This window comes from Petaurus breviceps, unplaced genomic scaffold (genome assembly GCF_028583685.1).
Source record: "Petaurus breviceps papuanus isolate PSGF00001 unplaced genomic scaffold, PetGlider_PUasm1.0 128, whole genome shotgun sequence".
Lineage (NCBI taxonomy): Eukaryota > Metazoa > Chordata > Mammalia > Diprotodontia > Petauridae > Petaurus > Petaurus breviceps.
In genome coordinates, this window is record NW_027185664.1 from 1,026,289 (window position 1) to 1,045,235 (window position 18,947).

General features: G+C 38.5%; 1 protein-coding gene across 1 annotated transcript in view; it reads right to left on the reverse strand.

Moving 5' to 3' along the window:
- LOC138171394 (threonine--tRNA ligase 1, cytoplasmic-like) overlaps window positions 1-18,947 on the reverse strand; it is a 57,521-nt gene that overhangs the window by 28,715 nt on the left and 9,859 nt on the right. Inside the window, exons 3-4 of the mRNA XM_069100872.1 lie at window positions 8,697-8,887; window positions 2,564-2,687 (exon numbers count right to left, since the gene is read on the reverse strand). Coding sequence (XP_068956973.1) covers window positions 2,564-2,687; window positions 8,697-8,887 — 315 coding nt within the window. The remainder of the gene's footprint in view (window positions 1-2,563; window positions 2,688-8,696; window positions 8,888-18,947) is intronic.

The window sequence follows — 18,947 nt, forward strand, 5'->3', positions numbered from 1 at the left end:
GTGGTTTTAAGTAGGCTTTAGCATTTTAACTCAGATGAATTACACAAAGAGCTGTTGTAAGGATATCATCATCAAGGACATGTGTGATTAGAAAAGGAGGTGCACTGATCATGTAACAAAGGGGTGGCTAGGTGGCGCAATGAAAGAACACCGATCCTGGAGTCAGGAGGACCTGAGTTCAAATCGGGACTAGTCGTGTGACCTTGGACAAGTCACTTAACCCCAATTGCCCTGCGTTTCTCCTTCCAAAAAAAAAGCAAGAGATAACAGATGAACAGCCAGTATTGCACTGGAATCTACGACATCATAAAATTCAGAGAAAAGAATATTCCTCTAGAACATTTGGCATAGTCTCTATAAGGGTCAAGAAAGACCATGGACAAAAATGGCACAGAATGAAAAAAAGATTGATCTGTATAACAGATACAAAGAGTGGTCAGAAAAGCAACTTTCACATTCATATACAGTCAGCAGAATCTTTCTGCACTGTCTTAATTTAGATAACTTTATATAACTAGGTAAGACTAATTGCTACTTGATTTATTTTCAATGTCAATAAAAAGGTTGGATTCTACCTTTTTAAAATTAGTGACTAGTCATATTCTATATGAAAATAGCTCAATGCTACAAATGCTAACTCGCTCTGCATTATTATAAAATATAGTAACCAAAAATTAAGTTGCAACTCCCAAATAACTGCATTCTGAAAGCAGATATCTGTCCATTAACTGATATTTTATAGGCAATATCTGTTCCTTGAACAAATGTAAACCTTTATAGTTTGAACGTTTGAATCTGTTGTGATTAGAAATTCTACAATGAGTTATAGAATTAAAATTCAAAGTTCTAGTTTGTTTTAAAGACACTGAGCAAGTCATTCAAATTTTCAAATTTTACTGTCTCACTCTATTTTATTGCTTTTTCTTCATGGATCTTTAAAATACTGAAAGCTTTCTGAAAAGCAATCTGACAAACAGCAAGTTTCAGAAAAGTGATCAGGCCCTTGGGCTCAAGCAATTCCCACTGGTAGGACAGCATATGTGGAAAAAAACCCCATCTTACAAACATATTGAAAGCTCTTTTAATCTTAACACAAGGCACTAAAATGAGTCTTATCTTGAAGACTGACACCAGAATACTGTAGTGCCATAAAAAGTGACAAATCTGAAGTACATAGGTAAATAATGAAAAGACATATAAAATGCAAACTGAGACAGGAACCAGAAGCAGCATATACATGGGACTGCAACTATATGAAGAAGGAAAAACATGCCAAAGATATGTAGCAGAGCTTTAGAAGCACAGAGATGGAGTGTGAAGGTAACAAAGTGACACAATGGTTTTGCTCCTACTGGCAACTTTAAACAATTAAAATTATGACATAAGGTTGATTGTCTTTCCTCTTCTTTATCTAATGAAGATACAAGCAGTCAGTCCAAATTTTGAGATTTTCATATTACTCTATACTTCGTTTGATTATTAGTTTAAGGGATGCTTGTTTTAAAATTTACATTTGTAGTCATGATAATAAATTTAAAAAACTAAACTGTCTTTATGAAATAGAGAATCACAAGAAAAAATGCAGGAGACATACTTCTGTTTTAAGAATGACATAATGAAAGTTATTTTGGAAAAAATCTTAATCTGTAGTAGTTCAATAAACTAAAAACATTTAAGCAAATTCTTATTACTGACATAGTTTTTCCATTGAGAGAAAAAGCAAATAAACAAGAAATTGGTTGTCATAAATCCAAACAAGGATGTAGAACAGCTATACATTCATACAGATCAAAAACCCTGAAAAATATTCCCTTGGGTGATATTCAAATTAAAATGTTGATTTACATATCTTGAAAAAAAAGAGACAGGGCACAAGAAGTAATAGGGGAAAATGTGTTGTAGCATATTATTGATTACTTTTTAAATAATTTTTATTGACATCTTTACATTTCATGGATTTCTCCCTATATGCCCCAACCTTCCCAGTTTCCCAGAGAGCCCTCTTTTAAAACAAAGTTTTGTTTTGTTTCATTCCAAAAGGGAAAGTGAAATAAAAAAATCAGTAAAACTCATCAACATAATGAAAAAAATTTGATCTTATTATCAGTCTTATGTTGAAGATTAAACATTTGTTCCTTTGGACCCTTATCATCTACAAAGAAATAGAGGAAATAACTTCTCATCTCTTCTCTGGGGCCAAGCTTATTCTTTTTTTTCAATATTCAGTTTCAACCATTCTGTAGTTGTTGAACTTTCTATTTTCACAGTTGCCATAATTGTGCATATTGTTTTTCTGGCTTTGTTTTACTTTGCACCAATTCATGATTATGTTAAAAAAAGAATCTAGCTCTCTCTACCCCCCAGGGCAAATTTTGTGATAAAACTTAAAAGATCGGGATTTAGTGTTAAATTCAGTACATAAAATTTTGAAATTAGCTTTATAAGCTTTAGCTACTGATTTATAGAACTCTGCTTTGGCAAGCATTTAAAAATGAATGGGAAAAAAGACAATAAGCACAAATGTCAATATTAAAAAACAACAATGTAACAACTAAAAACTTACTGCTTGAGCTTCTTCGTCCTCAAATTTAAGAAGCTCCAGGGTGCAGTCTTCCTCCAAAGGGCGATCTAGATCCCATACGACGTTATTTACTTTGGCGATTACTGTGTTATCAGCTAGACCTTGACTAAAAATAACAATAATGATGACAATTCATGTGAAATGCCAAACTGTGGAGCAGATTCTTTTTAGTTCAATATTTAATTTTTGATGGAAATATTGAGAAAACTAAAAATCCAAAATAGTAACAAAATCAGAGAAATAAAATGGAAAAAAAAAACCCAATAAAGGATAGCTCAATAAATACTGGATGAACTTTAGCTCTTTCCAACTCTAAAATTTTGAGATCCTCATTTAACCTGAAAATTCAGTTCTATATGAGAAGTTGTGTGTTAATTAACCTATTGCTACATAAAATTAGTTTATCAAAAAGAAATTAATTCTGAATGACAGGCCCCACCCAGTAACAAGTGTTTTAAAGATGTTTAAATGTTATCCTGTGACTTTTTAATTTTTATTTTTTGCTTTTTGGAGGGGGAAGGTAGGGCAATTGGGGTTAAGTGACTTGCCCAAGGTCACTAGTTTTTATGTTAAGTGTCTGACTAGATTTTTGACTAGTTTTTGTGTTAAGTGTCACCTAGCCGCCCCATCCTGTGACTTTTAAAACTATGTATTTGTTCTCCTAGGAAAACAGAGAAAAACCCCAAATGATGATTATAAGAATATTTATTTTAATTATGCACAAAAAAATTCTTTTTGAAGGTACAATAAACAACATTCCCATAACTTTTACCGAAAGTTACAGTAAACAAAAATTGTTCAATGCTTTGTTATTCAGACAATTTGGAAGGATATCTTGTTTTCAAAAGACAATGAGACAGATCGTTATTTTTATTAAGTGAAACAAAGCTTATAAAACTTGTATGAACTCTGGCCTGGCCTGTGTTCATAATTATACAGTGTAAAAAGATGCTTCATTAGTGTCATCAAGGTTTGGATAAAGAACATTTGAAAGCTAATACTTTTTCTGTGTATAAGGCTTAGCTACAGTAGCTTCAAAGCACTGATTTATCTTATTTTAAAGTTTTTTTTTAGTCAATCAAATCGATACCAGTGTTCATTAAGCACTATTTGCAAGGCACTTCAGGAAAATGCATCACCCTTAAGAGCTTACAATGTAGAACATAATACTAGTGATAACATTTCAGCATAATACAAAAAAAAAAAAAGGTAACAAGGCAGTAGGTGATGAAGGGCCAAATTCAATGTGCTGTAGACATATAATTCAAAGACTTTGTTCATTTAGCATCATAACCTTGGCCTTCATAGGGCAGAAAAATGAGAAACTGTACCTTATCTCAATGCAAATGAGGTGTTGCTAATTATTCTAAAAACTGAAAGAAGGAAGAGGTTAACTTCAGCCTGGAATGGAGAATTTGATCCTGAGAGACCAGAAAAACACTGATAGGAAGAAAGGAGGTTTCAACAAGGCATTCCTGACAAGATCATCAGTGTTATGTCTCAGCTTATTTCATGCCTTCTCTATATGAGTTATTATGATGCTAACATTAACTTATACAGGATTATCTGGCTTAGTCTTCAGAGACTTCTACAATCTGGCCTCACTCAGCTTTTCAATCTTATGAGTCTCATTTATTCTCCCTCAAAAAGGTCTTCTATTTTTCCACATCCAGACTATTATTCCTGATGATCCTGTCACATTTAGCATAATGCTTTTTCACAGGGACCATAAAATTAGGAGACTGGTAGAGCAACAAGGAAAGCCTCTTCTGGTTTTTATGAAATGATAAGAAGCTCTTCAGATGACCAACCAAATCTGTAGATTTATAATCACTTCAATTTGAATTTAAGCAGGTCTCTCAAACAGACATTCAACTCTTCTTTAATCCTCAACATCAAAAACACTATGGAAGCCAACATGGTTTCCCAAGAACAGAACTGGAGTAGGAAATGAGACTTGAGCTATACAGCTCTGGCCCTGTCACCAATTTGCTCTGTGGCTTAGGGTAGGTCTTTCTGAACCTGAATTCCCAACCCATAAAACAAGGATGTAGTGTATAGTCAGTTCTGCTATGACATTTGCATTCCTAAAAATTGCAACACTATGCAAAACTGCTCAATAAACATCACAGAGCTTATGTGGAAAACAGGACAAAGGCCACAATACTACATACTACTAGCCATGTAAATTTTTTTGATTTTCCCAGCCTTGTCTCTGACAGGCCACAACATGGATTCCTTTATGCCTGCTGCTTAGAAGACATCATATCTTCTCTTGTTTCTTTCAAAACACTTTTGTTATTTCAAGCTTCCCCTTAATACTTAAAAGTTTTCTTTTTGTATGCATTGCTTGCTGTTTTCAAACTATGATGTTTAGGCATGCCTGGAGTGTTTTTTAATAAAGAAAAGTTTACAGCTACAAAAGAATAGCAAAACACAACTAAGTAAGATAACTCACATGGTGAACTGAGGTAGCTGAGAGATGGCTGAAGTGTGTACATTTTGTGTACTCCTTCAGGGCTGGACCAGCTGGGTGCAGTTTTCTGTACTCACCCAGTGTTTCTCAGATAAAATCACACATAGGCAAATTTGAAATCTGTACTATGCTCAAATTGTTCCTTAACATATAAAGTGTTGGAACAATTTCTTATTTTCAAAACAAGTTATTATACAGCAGAACTGACTATATTAGATGAGTAGGTGTTTTCTAACCACAAAATTCTGTACCTTTGAAACAAAAATTGCTTTATCAGCTTTTTCCTGTTCCCCCCATCCCTGTACTTTTTTTTTATTTTTCAAATGCTTTATTAACTTCTGATTTACATCATTCATTTCTGCCAGATTTTGAGTTACAGATTTTCTCCCTGTTTTCCCCTACCCAGCGCCCCAAAAGCAGTCCCACAGGATATCCCCTCCTCCAATCTGCTCTCACCCATATCTTCTCCCATACCCCCTTAGACTTTTCCAGTAGGGCATGGTGGATCTCTATGCCCCCAGTGCCTGTGTATCTAATTTCCCAATTACATGTAAAATAGTATTAATAATAGTATATGTGTATGTGTATATATATTTTGCTTTTTGGAGGGGAGAGGGAAGGGCAATTGGGGCTAAATGACTTGCCCAAGGTCACACGGCTAGTTTTTATGTTAAGTGTCTGATTTTAAACTCAGGTCCTCCTGACTGCAGGGCCAGTGCACCACCTAGCCGCCCCTATATATATTTTTAAACATTTGATTTTAAACTTTGAATTCCAGAATCATTTCTCTCCTCCTTTGTAACCCACCCTTACTGGGAAGATAAGCAGTTCAATATAGGTTGTACATGTGTAGCTAATGCCAAACATTACTATAGTAGATATACTGTAAAAGACTATTTCCCTCCCTCCCATCCTACCTCCCCCGCCTTGTTCTATTCTCTACTTTGATCCTGTCCCTTTTCAAAAGTGGGTGCTTCCAACTTCCCTCCCCCCCACCTGCCCTCCCTTCCATCATATCCCCTTCTTATCCCTTTCCCCCTTACTCTCCTGTAGGGTGAAATACCCTATTTAGTGTGTATTTCATTGCCTCGCTGAGCAAAATTCAATGAGAATAAGGTTGACCCATTCCCTTTTGCCTTCCTATTCTTCCCCTCCATTGTAACCCTTTCCCCTTGCCTCTTCTATATAAGATAGTTTGCCCCATTCTATCTCTCCCCATCTCCTCACACCTCTTAATTGCACCTTTTAACTATCATCCCTTCCTATTAAATTGTTCCTGTCCCCTCTATCTATGTACACCTGTATACATATATACACACACTCACATAAGTATTCATACGCCTGTTCCGATATAGACATATATCTATTTCTATTCCCTTCAACTATTTTCATACTGAGAAGTTTCATCAGTTACAATTATCATTTTTCCATGCAGGAATGTTAAGAGTTCAACTTTGATAAGTGGCTTATTATTTCTTTTCCCTGTTTACCATGCTTCCCTTGCTTCTTGTATCTGAATGTCTAATTTTCTATTCAACTTTGGTTTTTCAGCAACAATGCTTGAAAGTTCTCTATTCCACTGAATGACCATATTTTCCTCTGAAACATGATACTCAGTTTTGCTGGGTAGGGGATTCTGGGTTTTAATCCCAGCTCCACTGACCTCCGGAATATCATATTCCAAGCCCTTCAGTCCCTCAGTATAGAAGCTGCCAGATCCTTAGTTATCCTGATGGTGTTTTCACAATATTCAAATTGTTTCTTCCTGGCTGCTTGAAATATCCTCTCCTTGATCTGGGAATTCCGGAACCTGGCTATAATATTCCTAGGAGTTTTCTTTTGGGGATCTTTTTTTCAGAAAGTGATCGGTGGATTCTTTCAACCTCTATTTTGCCTTCTGGTTCATCATCAGGGCAGTTTTTCTTGAGCATTTCTTGGAGGATGATTTCTAGGTTCTTTCCCTGATCATGGCTTTCAGGTAGTCCAATAATTTTTAAATGAACACTCCTGGGATCTATTTTCCAGGTCAGTGGTTTTTCCAATGATATTTCACATTGCCTTCTATTTTTTCATTTGTTTTGATCTGTTTAACAGCATCTTGATTTCTCATAGAGTCATTAGCTTCCATTTGCTCCAATCTAATTCTGAAGCAATGATTCTCCTCAGTGAGCTTTTGAGATTCTTTTTCCATCTGGCAAATTTGGCTTTTTAAGGCATTCTCCTCACTGTCTTTTGCCATTTGAGTTAGTCTGTTTTTTAAGGTATTATTTTCCTCAGTCAGGGTGTTGACTCTCATTTAGTAATTTTCTTGCATTGTTCTCATTTTTCTTCCCAATTTTTCCTCCACTTCTCTTATTTGCTTCTTAAGGTCCTCTGTGGCCTGTAACCTGCTTGTATTTTCCTTTGAAGCTTTTGGTGCAGAAGTTCTGACTTCACTGTCTTCCTCCTGTTCCATGCTTTGCTCCTTTTTGTCCCCCAAATAGGAGTCTAATGTTGGATTCTTCTGTTTGTTTTGCTTCCTTTGCCTGGTCATGTTGCCACTCAATTACATGACTTTTGGGCTTTTTGCTACTGTAGGGCTCTGCCACCAGACAGGCAAGCTTCCGTCCCAAACACTAGGGTTTTCTCAGCTGTCGGAGGTATTAGTTGGGTACCCTCTCTGAAGCCTCCACATGCTCTGGCAAGCTGGTCCCACACTCCAGGATTTCCACCCTAGACCACAATCCAGATCCAAGCAGGTTAAAGCAAGAGCGATTGCCCCTCAGACTGGTTGCTTGGACACCCTATACTCTGGAAGACAGGAGCTGAAGGTGCCACATGGTGGCAGCTGTGTCAGAGCCCTCTGCGGCTTCTCGCCCTGGGGGCAAAAGCCTATGCACTCCCAACTACTGGGTCCCAAAGTCCTCACTGCACTGACCTCTCACTTTGTCCTTAGCATCTATGTGATCGCCACAGCTGCTGGTGATCTGAAGTCCCTCCAGCCAATGGCTGGTCAGGCCCACCCTGAGGCTAAAACCTTGCATGGAGCTTGGCTTGGCTCCCAGAACCCTGAGCTGGCTAATTCCTGCCAGCCTGTCCTCAGAAGGAGGTTGGCTTCTTTGTGTCATTTTGTGCATTCTTTAGCTCCAAAGTTTGTTCAGAGTCTCCTTTTACATGGATTGGAGGTGGTGAGAGCCAGAGCCGCACGGAGGTCCTGTTTCTACTCCCATCCCTGTACTTTTTTGCAGTGTTCCAAAATAGTCTTATACCTATCACAAACATAATGATTTAAAGACCTACTTCCAAACCTAATGGATCTACCAAATCTTAAGTGTAGCTAAATCTTTAAAGATGTAAGAATAACTTACTTGTAAATACCTGGGTGTTCCTTTCTATTTTCTTTTGACATTAAACAAAATAACAGATAAATCTTCCTAACTATGCGACACTTGTTTCTGGTCAAAATTAGACTAAGTAAACAAAAATATCTTTTAAAGGGGCTAAAATTATAAATTTCTTTTTTCAAAGTAAATTTTCTCTTAAATCCATAAAGCAATAATAAGCTATAGATTTTAACCCCAATGAGTGAAGAAAATCTAAAACTATATTAGGCAACTTAATTTCAGTATAAAAGAATACAAAACCTAATGTGTTGCATACCTAAATCCACAAGCCACTTGGTATGGAGTTGTCTTCCAGGATTCAGCATCCAACTGTTTACCATCAGGTAAGGTGACTTTAATTGGCTGACTATCTTTTGAAGCTTTCTGTAACATAATGGCATCATGTTCCGCTTTAAGTTTATTATACATCTCAAGACGTTTGTTGATATATTCAGGCCAAGGATTCAACTGCAATACAAATAAGATGAGAAAAATAAAGGAAGGGTAACCATATCATCACCTTTAGATGGTCTTATCTGAAAGGCAGGAGAATGAGATGGATTAGATGACCTCTTTGAAATATCTGAGCCCTGAGAAAATTAATAATTAATAAATGCTCATCATTCGTACAACTGAACATAATGTTCTACATGAGGACTGATGACCAAGTCAGTCATTTATTAAGCACCTAAAATGCCAGGTACTATGCTAAGATGAACAGTCCTTGAGCTTAAGGAACTCACAGTCTAATGGTGGTGACCAACATGAAAACAACTATGTATAAATTATATGCAAGAAAAACCAGAAATAATCAAGAAGGAAAGCACTAGCATTAAGTGGGATCAGGAAAGGTTTCCTGCGAAAGGTGGGATTTTAACTGGGATTTGAAGGAAGCCGAGAGGCAGAAATTAGGAAAGAGTATTCCAGGAATGGAACATAGCAAGTGAAAATGCTCAGGCAGAAGATGGAGTAGAAAAGTGTATATAAGGAACGGGGGTGAAGGGAGTGGGGAGCGGGAAGGTAATAACATTTAAAAGCCAGAGAATTTTACATTTGATCCTGGAGTTGATGGGGAGCCACTGAAGTTTAGGGAGAGTGACGTAGCCAGACCTGGGCTTCAATAAGGTCACTCTCTCTCACAAATGGAGTCTAAGTTAGAGTGAGGAGAGATTTGAGGTGGGCAGACACACCAGCAGGTGATGAGGGCCTGTACAGGGGGTAGTGATGGAAACTGACACACCTCGGCAGCCAATTGGATTTGGTAGGGGCAGAGCACAGGAGTGGTCAAAGCAAGGAATTAAGGATGAGACCTAGATCACATGCCTGGGGGGATGGTGGTATCTAATAAGAGGGAAGCTAATTAGGAAGAGGATGAAGCTTTTTTTTTTTTTTGGAGAAAGATACTGAGCTCATTTTTGAAAATGCTGAGTTTAGAATGTCTGTGGGACAACCAGTTTAAGATGTGCAATAGGCAGGTGGAGATGCCTAGACTGCAGGTCAACTGAGAGGTTAGTGATGAATAAGTAGATTTCAGAATCATCAATACAGAGATGATCACTGCCATCTACAGCAGCTGAAGAGCTCACCAAGAGAAAGATTATAGAGGAAGAAGAGGATGCAGGACAGAGTCCTGGGGGGCATCCACTAATGACAGGTATGATCTGAATGAAGATTCTGCGAAGCAGGTTGAGAAGGAGCAGTCAGACAGGTGGGTAAAGGGGAAAACCAGGATCACTTCCCCAGCCCTGGACACAAGCTTTGGCAGTCCATGCCAGGCTGGAAAGGACCAGAGTTTTGGCATCAGCTGTCTGCTTTCCAAGGGCCAATCACATATACCTATATGAAAAGATTCATCATCACTCCAGGATGTATTCTTTGGTCATAGCAACCCAGAGAACAATGAGTACAACGGCACTGGGTACTAGTAGTTAGTGAAAAAAAAAATCGATGTACTAAAAAATTTCTATTTCCATAGTGACTACAACAGTTTTGGATGATTTGCAAATATTTATAGCTGTATGTATGTTAAATATAAAATCACTGTTATTCGACCAACAAGTAGATGCATTACAAGAAAGAAATCATATCTCTTATGATATTCACATGAAATCTGAAGAAAAAAAGGAATTTGAAGCTACAACAAACAAATTCTTTCCATCATTGATATCAGAGCCACCACGTCTGGACTGATACCACAGTCCATCACATACTGTATGAGGAAGATGAGGAAATGACAAAGGAAACAAAGCTGGTGAAGAGCATCTGAAATAATTCAACTATCTACAGAGAATAATTTGATTGGTTTTTAAAGTTACAATTTTAGGGGGGGTGGAACCAAGATGGTGGAATAGAAGCAGGACCTCCCTGCTACTCCAGCTTCCACCTTCCCCAATCATTGCAAAAAGGGGACTCTAAACAAACTTTGGAGCTGCAGAACCCACAAAATGACACAGAGAAGCTAACCTCCCGCTGAGGACAGAGATCCACTATGCCCTACTGGAAAAGTTGAAAGGGGTATGGGAAAAAATATGGGAGAGAGCAGATTGGAAGAGGGGATATCCTGTGGGACTGCTCTTTTGGGGCAGTGGGTAGGGGAAAAATGGGGAGAAAATTTGTAACTCAAAATCTGGCGGAAATGAATGATGTAAATCAGAAGTTAATAAAGCATTTGAAAAAAAATAAAGTTACAATTTTATTAACATATAAAAACTTAAACATAATATAATCCAGCATGCATAGATATTTAAAATTATGACAATAATAACATTAAAGTATTGCGTGAGCTTGTTTTTGGTGCAAAGTTTCTCAAAATGACACTTTCTCTTTAATGACACTGTTAATTATAATTCTTTTTCAAATACTTTTGTTCCCCTCTGATTTATCCAATCCTCACACTTTTAGTGCTGCCACTGAGCAAAAAAAAAGAGATATATAAAATTCATCACCTCTGTCAGAAGTGAGTGGTGTGTATCATTTTCATTCTTTTTGATGTGTGATTTATCAATATCAATCTGTAAAGATTTCTAAATTTTTTTCCTTCTCTATACTGTTATAATTTTAAAGACTGTTCTCATAGTTCTGCTCACTTTACTGTGCATCCTTCCGTAAGGTCCTCTCAGATTCCTCTGAAATTGGTTATTTCATCATTCTTATGGCAGAATAATATTCCATCACACTCACACATCATAATCTGTTTAGCCATTTTCCCATAAAGAACACCATTTGTTTTTAATTTTGGACAACCATGAAAAGATCTGCTAGAAATATTTTTGTACATAGAGTTTCTTCTTTCAGTTACAGAGCAATATTCAAAGTATGGGTCTCATCCCACATTATGAAGTGAAATTTGTCTCCCTGTATCAGAATCTGTAGCTTAGCTTGCTTTTTACCCCTTTCTTATAGGGACATGTGCCTCATTGATGACTCTTCTTATATTTTCCTCCCATGAGCTTTTGGAGGTCTCTACTGCTCTTCTTCTTATGGCTTCCACCGTAGCTACCCTCAAGGGCAGGTGTCAAACTCATAGTCAACAGGCCAAATGAAATTAAAATGTAACTGGGAAATGTTTAAAAAAATAAATGAAACTATAACACAATAGAGATAATATTAACATGGTTTCCTATCACAACAATTACTTGGCAATGGCAGAAACATTAACATTGCATATTCAATGCAAGTCAGTGCAAAATTCTTCTTGCCAGCCCCCTTGCTGAAAGTGAATTCTCAACACCTTCATCATTCCTGCTATAGCTTACTTGAAAAATTGCTGTGGTAAATGGCTGGTGAAGCCCAATATTTACATAGCTAGTATCTTGACAGCCACAACTCACTTCCTTTTCCCTTTCTTGCTGACCTCTCCCAACCTTCTAGGAACACTGATGTGGAACTTCAAAGCCCAATGAGTCCTTATTTTATAGAGGAGGAACCTGTGGGGCAGCTAGGTGGTGTAGTGAATAGAGCAGCGGCCCTGGAGTCCGGAGGACTTGAGTTCAAATCTGGCCTCAGACTTTAACACAAAAACTAGCTGAGTGACCTTGGTCAAGTCAGTTAACTCCAATTGCCCTCCAAAAAGCAAACAAGCTCAAGAGTCTGAGTTTATCTGGCCACAGGAAAAGGGGGAACAGAGTTTCAGCAAAGGATTTGAGCCAAGCTCCTCCAACTCCAGAGTCAGGGATCTTAACAAATCCAACACTCATATCTACCTTGAGCTCTTCTGCTTAAGACTTCCTCCTCTTTCTGCCAGGACCCTTGCTTGCCCCAATATATTTTGGACAAAACGTCCACAAAGATACTCAAAAGTTCAAAAAGAAAAAAAAAAGGCAGCTTAAGAAAATGACTTTTATCAGTTGCCAAAGTCACTGCTGTAATGAACACGTGTCACAATTCAAAGAAACCATAATCAGGCAGCAGTAACATTCAAACTGACTTGACTTAAATTACAATTATTTATGTATTATTGTTCATCTAAAACAATGTCGACTTTCAGCATGTAATTTCACTTACAAGTAATGTGAACAACAGCTGTGTAACTGATTAGAGAATTGTTACAATTTCCCCTAAGTTTCTGTTTCCAAATGGCTTTTAAAGACATTACTTATATTAAGAATGATTCAAATATGCCTATTGACATTACACATATTCAACAATGCTATACAAAATAATATTATGTAAAATCTACACAAATTAAAAACTTTAATTTGAAAAGTGCACCTGACCTGTCCCTAAGAAAACAATCTTTGGACAAAAATAGTGTCTCAACAAAACTCCTAGTCATGTGTCTCACTGCCAAATGGGATAGCACAGGCCCAATGACAGAATACATCTAGGGTCAGAAGACCAGCCTCATTAAGCATAGAGGGGCTCATCATCAGCAAGTTAATTCACTAGCCATGAGATCTCATGAAATAGATAACACTTGGCTATCTCACCTTGCCAGGCAGATGAACACTAATAAAATAACCACCATGAGGGTGATTGCCCTTTATGCTGCAGAGGTAAGGAAGAACATAAATTCTTGGAAAATACTGACAGGATCCATAATTTCTCATACTTTAGAGAACTGCTAAAATAATCTAAGGCACAGATTTGACTATCACTTCCCCGCTCAAAAACTTAGCCCCAACCTTCTTTCATTGACTATGGACAGTTTCTTCTAAAGATTTGGGTATGAAAGGTAGGACAGATACAGTGATAGGCTGAGGAGATGGTACTATCAAGTGAAGGGAAGAAATATCAAGAAAGACTTAGATAAGACAGGATGGCAAAAAAGTGAACTGGAAATGGTGAAAATAGAAGGACTGATTTTGGTAGGAAGGACCTGCTCTTTGTCAAATAAAGGAGCAAAAAGAACAGAATGGAGAATAATTATATGGGAGTTTTATTATTTTAGGTCTTTTGAGGTAGAGAAAGAGAGAAACTTCACAACGGATAGCCTCTATATTCTTAGTAAAAGAGGAGGCACAGTTCTTTGCTGAGAGGGAGGAGTTGGAGGAAGTAAACTAAGGCATTAATAAATTAATCAGCCAAATTACTGGTAGAGACAGCTCTATAAAAAGCTAGTGAAACCTGTTCTAACATATAGCTAAAAAAATTGGTTCCTCTGATCTGCTGTAATCCACTGGAAATTTTGTATTGACTTCTGGTAAAAAGCCCAGAATGACTATAACAGGAAATGTAACATTACTCACAGGCAGTCAACATCAAACAGAACAGAAGGGTAGAAGGTTAGCTAATTACCCCATCACACTACAACCAGAGATGAGTTTAAGTGTGGGTTGGTTCTGTGAGTCTAAGTCCAATGAAATCTGAGTCTCAGGGATGGGAGAAAGATTATGGATTTTCGAGCTAGAAGGGACTGAGGAGGTCAACTACTTCAACTGCCTCTTTTTACAGATGATGAAACAGACCAATGGAAATTAAATGTCTTTCCTATGGTCACACAGAGCTGGCCTCTGAGACCAGGCCCTTAGATTCCAGAGCAATTTGTCCTTCCACAGTACCAGTGTCCACTCTTAGGTTATGAGAAATCACAAAAGGTACCGCTTAGATCAAAATAATTTTCAAAGTAATCTCTAGTCTAAATCAGCCTAGAGGATTAAGAAAACTGGGTTCCTTTAAAGCTCCTTTTCTTTTTCATATAAACTTATGACCTATATTGTTATTTCTGGAATCTTCAGTAAATGGGCCCTAGAACCAGTTTCTAACCTTTTTGGACATAAAATCCTCTTAGTATACAATTTTTTTCCTGTTTCTTATTTTAATATATTTTTTTTTGTTATTCAATGCTTCACAAAAACCATTTAACAAATTTCCACATGCAAAGATTAGAAAATGAGGACAATGCATGAAGCTGTAAATCTCTATTCCACACTTCCTTAAAAAAATAGTTCTAAAGCTGCCCTACCTGGATGTCTCCCTGTGAAACACTTGTTTTCATATTTGTTTTTAATTCCTTTTTTTTCATTTTTCAAATGCTTTATTAACTTCTGATTTACAGCATTCATTTCCACCAGATTTTGAGTTACAAATTTTCTCCCCATTTTCCCCTTACCCACCACCCAAGAATAGCAGTCCCACAGGATATCCCCTCCTCCAATCTGCTCTCACCCATATCTTCTCCCATACCCCCAGACTTTTCCAGTAGGGCATGGTGGATCTCTATGCCCCAGTGCCTGTATATCTTATTTCCCAATTGCATGTAAAATAGTATTAATAATAGTATATATGTATATATAATTTTAAACATTTGATTTTAAAATTTTGAATTCCAGATTCATTCCCTTCCTCCCTTGTCCCCCACCCTTACTGGGAAGATAAGCAGTTCAGTACAGATTGTACATGTGTAGCTTATGCAAAACATTAACATAGTAGATATATTGTAGAAGACTGACTATATTTCCCTCCCTCCTGTCCCACCTCCCACTTGTTCTATTCTCTACTTTGATCCCCTCCCTTTTCAAAAATGGGTGATCTGACTTCCCTCCCCGCCAGCCTGCCCTCCCTTCCATCAGCCCCCCTCTCATCCCCTTCCCCCTTACTCTCCTGGAGGGTGAGATACCCTATTTAATGTGAATTTCATTGCCTCCCTGAGCCAAATTCAGTGACAATAAGGTTGACCCATTCCCTTTTGCCTTCCTATTCTCCCCCTCCATTGTAACCCTTTTCCCTTGCCTCTTCTTTATGAGAGTTTATCCCATTCTGTCTCTCTCCATCTCCTCTCATTATAGTCCTCTCACACCTCTTAATTTCCCCTTTTAAGTATCATCCCTTCCTATTAAATTGGTCCTATACCCTCTAGGAATACTTGTAAGCATATATACACACATTCACAGATGTATTCATATGCCCTTATACCCTCTGATATAGACACACACACACACACACACATATTTCTATTCCCTTCAACGGTTTTCATACTGAGAAAAGTTTCACAAGTTACAACTATTGTTTTTCCATGTAGGAATGTTAATAGTTCAACTTCGATAAGTTCCTTATGATTTCTTTTCCCTGTTGACCTTCTCAAGCTTCTCTTGCTTCTTGTATCTGGATGTCAAATTTTCCATTCAGCTCTGGTTTTTTCATTAAGAATGCTTGAAAGTCCTCTATTCCACTGAATGACCATATTTTCCCCTGAAACATGATACTCAGTTTTGCCAGGTAGCTGATTCTTGGTGAATCGCAGCTGCTTTGCCCTCTGGAATATCATATTCCAAGCCCTTAGTCCCTCAGTGTAGAAGCTGCCAGATCCTGGGTTATCCTGATTGTGTTTCCACAATATTCAAATCGTTTCTTCCTGGCTGCTCGTAACATTCTCTCCTTGATCTGGGAATTCCGGAACCTGGCTATAAGTTTTCTTTGTGGGATCTTTTTCAGGAGGTGATCAGGATTCTTCCAACCTCTATTTTACCTTTTGGTTCTAAAACATCAGGGCAGTTTTCCTTCAGAATTTCTAGGAGGATGATTTCTAGGTTCTTTCCCTGATCATGGCTTTCAAGTAGTCAAATAATTTTTAAATTATGTCTCCTGGATCTATTTTCCAGGTCAGTGGTTTTTCCCATGAGATATTTCACATTGCCTTCTATTCTTTCATTGTTTGGATCTGTTTAACATCATCTTGATTTCTCTTAAAGTCACTAGGTTCCCTTTGCTCCAATCTAAATCTGAGGGAACGATTCTCCTTATTGAGCTTTTGAGATTCTTTTTCCTTTTGACATATTGGGCTTTTCAAAGCATTCCTCTCCTCATTGCCTTTTTGAGCCTCTTTTGCCAATTGAGTCAGTCTGTTTTTTAAGGTATGATTTTCCTCAATCAGGCTGTTGAGTCTCGGTTCATAATTTTCTTTCATCATTCTCATTTCTCTTCCCAATTTTTCCTCCAGGTTAAAGCAAGAGCGATTACCCCTCAGACTGGTGCTTGGTCCCCCCTACACACTGCAGGCCAGGAGGTGAAGCTGCAAGGTGGAGCCAGTGCAGCCTCTCACCTGCTTCTTGCCCTGGGGGGCAAAAGCTGACCCACTCCCAACTGCTGGGTCCCAAAGTCCACACTGCACTGACTTCTCACTTTGTCCTTCGCATCTATGTGTCAATGAGTCTGGAAATGGCCACAGCTGCTGGTGATGTGGAGTCCCTCTGGCTTGTGGCTGGTCAGGCCTGGCCTGGGGCTAAAGCCTCAGCTCTGCACTGGGTGATTCCCTCAGACCTGCCTCGATTCCTGGAGGCCCGCCTTGGGAGGTCAGCTTCTCTGTGTCATTTTGTTGGTTCTATAGCTCCAAAGTTTATTTAGAGTCCCCTTTTATATGGAGTGGGGATCTGCTTCTACTCCGCCTTCTTGACCTGTTTTTAATTTTCAATGACCCTCTTTTCTTTTTCAGATATTATTAACACTAGTTCTAGCCTCACTCCCATTAAGAAAGAAATGCCTCCTTTTGGGCGGAGTCAAGCTCAGCAGGCTGGCAGAAATGCACAAGCTCAGGGTTCTGGGAGCCTAGCCCAGCTCCATTAGAGGTTTTAGCCCTTGGGCAGGCCTGACCAGTCGCCAGTTGGAGGGACTTCAGGTCAGCAGCAGCTTTGACCATTTCCAGATTTATCAACACACAGATGCAAAGGATAAAGTGAGAGGTCAGTTTGGGGACAAGTAGCAGCTTCAGGTACTGGCCCGCAGAGTGTAGGGGGTCCAAGCAACCAGGCTGAGGAGTAATCGCTCTTGCTTTAACCTGCTTGGATATGGACTGCAGTCTAGGGTGGAGGTCCTGGGGTGTGTGACCAGATTGCCAGAACATGTGGAGGCTTCAGAGAGGGCACCCAACTAATAACTCCAGCAGCTGAGAAAACACCAGAGTTTGGGACAGAAACTCTGCTGTCTGGTGGCAGAGTCCTACTGTAGCCAAAAGCCCAAATGTCAACTAACTGAGTGGCAACAAGACTAGACAAAGGAAGCAAAACAAACAGAAGAATCCAAAATTAGACTTCTATTTTGGGGACGAAAAGGATCAAAGCATGGAACAGGAGGAAGACAGTGAAGTCAAAACTCCTGCACCAAAAGCTTCAAAGGAAAATACGAACTGGTTACAGGCCATAGAGGACCTTAAGAAGCAGATAAGAGAAGTGGAGGAAAAATTGGGAAGAGAAATGAGAACAATGCAAGAAAATTACAAAATGACAGTCAACAGCCTGACTGAGGAAAATCATAGCTTAAAAAACAGACTAATTCAAATGGCAAAAGAGGCTCAAAAAGGCAATGAGAAGAATGCCTTAAAAAGCCGAATTCAGGATCTGGCAGCTTCTACACTGAGGGATGGAAGGGCTTGGAATATGATATTCTGGAGGAGAGAGGAGCTGGGATTAAAACCAAGAGTCACCTACCCAGCAAAACTGAGTAGAATGCTTCAGGGGAAAATATGGTCATTCAGTGGAATAGAGGACTTTCAAGCATTCTTGCTGAAAAAACCAGAGTTGAATAGAAAATTTGACATTCAGATACAAGAAGCAAGAGAAGCATGAGAAGGTAAACAGGGAAAAGAAATCATAAGGAATTTATCAAAGTTGAACTATTAACATTCCTACATGGAATAACAATAATTGCAACTTATGAAACTTTTCTTAGTAGTTGAAAGGGAATAGAAATATATATGTCTATATATGAGGGTATATGGGCATAGGAATACATATGTGAATGTGTGTATATATGTTTACAGGTATACATAGAGGGCACAGGACCAATTTAACAGGAAGGGATGATACTTAAAAGGTGAAATTAAGAGGTGAGAGAGGAATATAATGAGAGGAGATGGGGAGAGACTGAATGGGGTAAACTATCTCATATAGAAGAGGCAAGGGGAAAGAGTTACAATGGAGGGGAAGAATAGGAAGGCAAAAGGGAATGGGTCAGCCATTTGAATTTGGCTCAGGGAGGGAATGAAATACACACTAAATAGGGTATCTCACCTTACAGGAGAGTAGGGGGAAGGGGATGAGAGGGGGGATGATGGAAGGGAGGGCAGGTGGGGGGGAGGGAAGTTGGAAGCACCCAC